Consider the following 1,393-nt stretch of genomic DNA (forward strand, 5'->3'; position numbering starts at 1 on the left):
TGCTTGCTACTTTTTTTCCTTTTCTCTTTTCTCCCTTCATGTTTCGCCTTAGCATACTCACTCGCTTGTACTTCATTTAAAAGGTCCCCACACAGAGAGGACTCAAACAATTCCCTGCCGTTCTGGATAGTTTTGGTTATTTTTAATTTGATCTCTGGTGAGCCAGTCTTCTTTGGAATCACCGTTTGTGAAACTGAAGGTGGTGGCAGAGGCGGCGGCTGTGGAGGGGATGGTTTTTCCAGAACTTCGTGCGGCCTTGCATTAGAGTTTTCCATTTGGTAATACTCTGGGGGACTAAAGTTTCTGACTGTACCAAAACCATTGGCTGAACCATTGGGATATTGACTGTATGTCTGGTATTTGGCTTGAGGTTCGTACATATTGATTGTTGGTGGGTAGCCATTAGTGATGGCTGGAAGGTCCTCTGTCGTGGGTGTAGGGTACTGAAAGCCTTGCTGCAGAGCGGTCTCATATGGCGTTTGTCCACCATCTTCAGCAATGTCGCTGCTGGCATCAAAGGCATCCTCTTGGCGGATGTTGGCTGAGTCAATGAGTTGAGGTGGTTGCTGAATTGTGTTTCCCATGATCCCTTGCATGAAAGAGAAAGAGAAATCCATTGTTCTGCTCCAGCATCCTTAGCTTTCCCTTTTTCTCATAGGGCCTAAAGGCAGGGGAAGGGAAATAAGAAGTCAGCATAAATCAAAAGACAATAATTAAGCAAATTAGATCTCTTTTTTCCCTCAACAATTTAAAGACCAATTTCCCACACTCTATTCAGTAGCCAACCTCTCATTGATTTAGGGAGGACTGGTATTACTGAATCTTTACAAGGGGCTATTTACACACACAAATTTCTGTAGAACAGCTTTTTTACATGACCACTGTTGTCTTTTCCAAGATGTTTAAAGAAATGTTATAAGCACCTGTAAGTGCTTAAAAACTATGAGCCCAAGTGTTACAAAGTCAGAATAATGGTGCTAAAATTCCAATCACTCTCTATAGCCCGCCTAGTTTGGTGCTAGGAAGCATTATTCTAACACAAAGCAGTAGATCTCAAGCATACAGGACATATCAAGTTCCCTTGACACCACAGTCACTGCAAACTGCACAAGCCAGAAAAACCACAGAAGGACCACTCAAATAAGAGAGAAACCTCTCCTCTTCCTCCCTGCCTCCTTGCCAAAATGCAAGAGACCCATGAGCAGCCCTTAGGCCAGCAGGAGACCTAAGCCATGGGCTTTTCTGAACAATGGCACAATTAAAGCGAATAGGTCATTCCACCTCAGCTGCTGGGAAAACCAGTTCAGGTGTAACAGCTTCAGATGAGGTTTCCCAACATCCTCCCTCACCAGAAAAGCAGAGTTTGCACCTGTGGGCTCTCAGCAGCTAAGCG

General features: G+C 44.4%; 1 protein-coding gene across 1 annotated transcript in view; it reads right to left on the reverse strand.

Moving 5' to 3' along the window:
- The window catches only part of WHSC1L1 (Wolf-Hirschhorn syndrome candidate 1-like 1), a 34,862-nt gene extending 34,201 nt beyond the window's left edge, over window positions 1–661 (reverse strand). Inside the window, 1 exon segment of the mRNA XM_010290213.1 lies at window positions 1–661. This exon segment is cut by the window's left edge and continues 10 nt beyond it. Coding sequence (XP_010288515.1) covers window positions 1–617 — 617 coding nt within the window. The 5' untranslated portion in view covers window positions 618–661.
- Window positions 662–1,393: the final 732 nt, after the last annotated feature.

Source organism: Phaethon lepturus, unplaced genomic scaffold (genome assembly GCF_000687285.1).
Source record: "Phaethon lepturus isolate BGI_N335 unplaced genomic scaffold, ASM68728v1 scaffold47686, whole genome shotgun sequence".
Lineage (NCBI taxonomy): Eukaryota > Metazoa > Chordata > Aves > Phaethontiformes > Phaethontidae > Phaethon > Phaethon lepturus.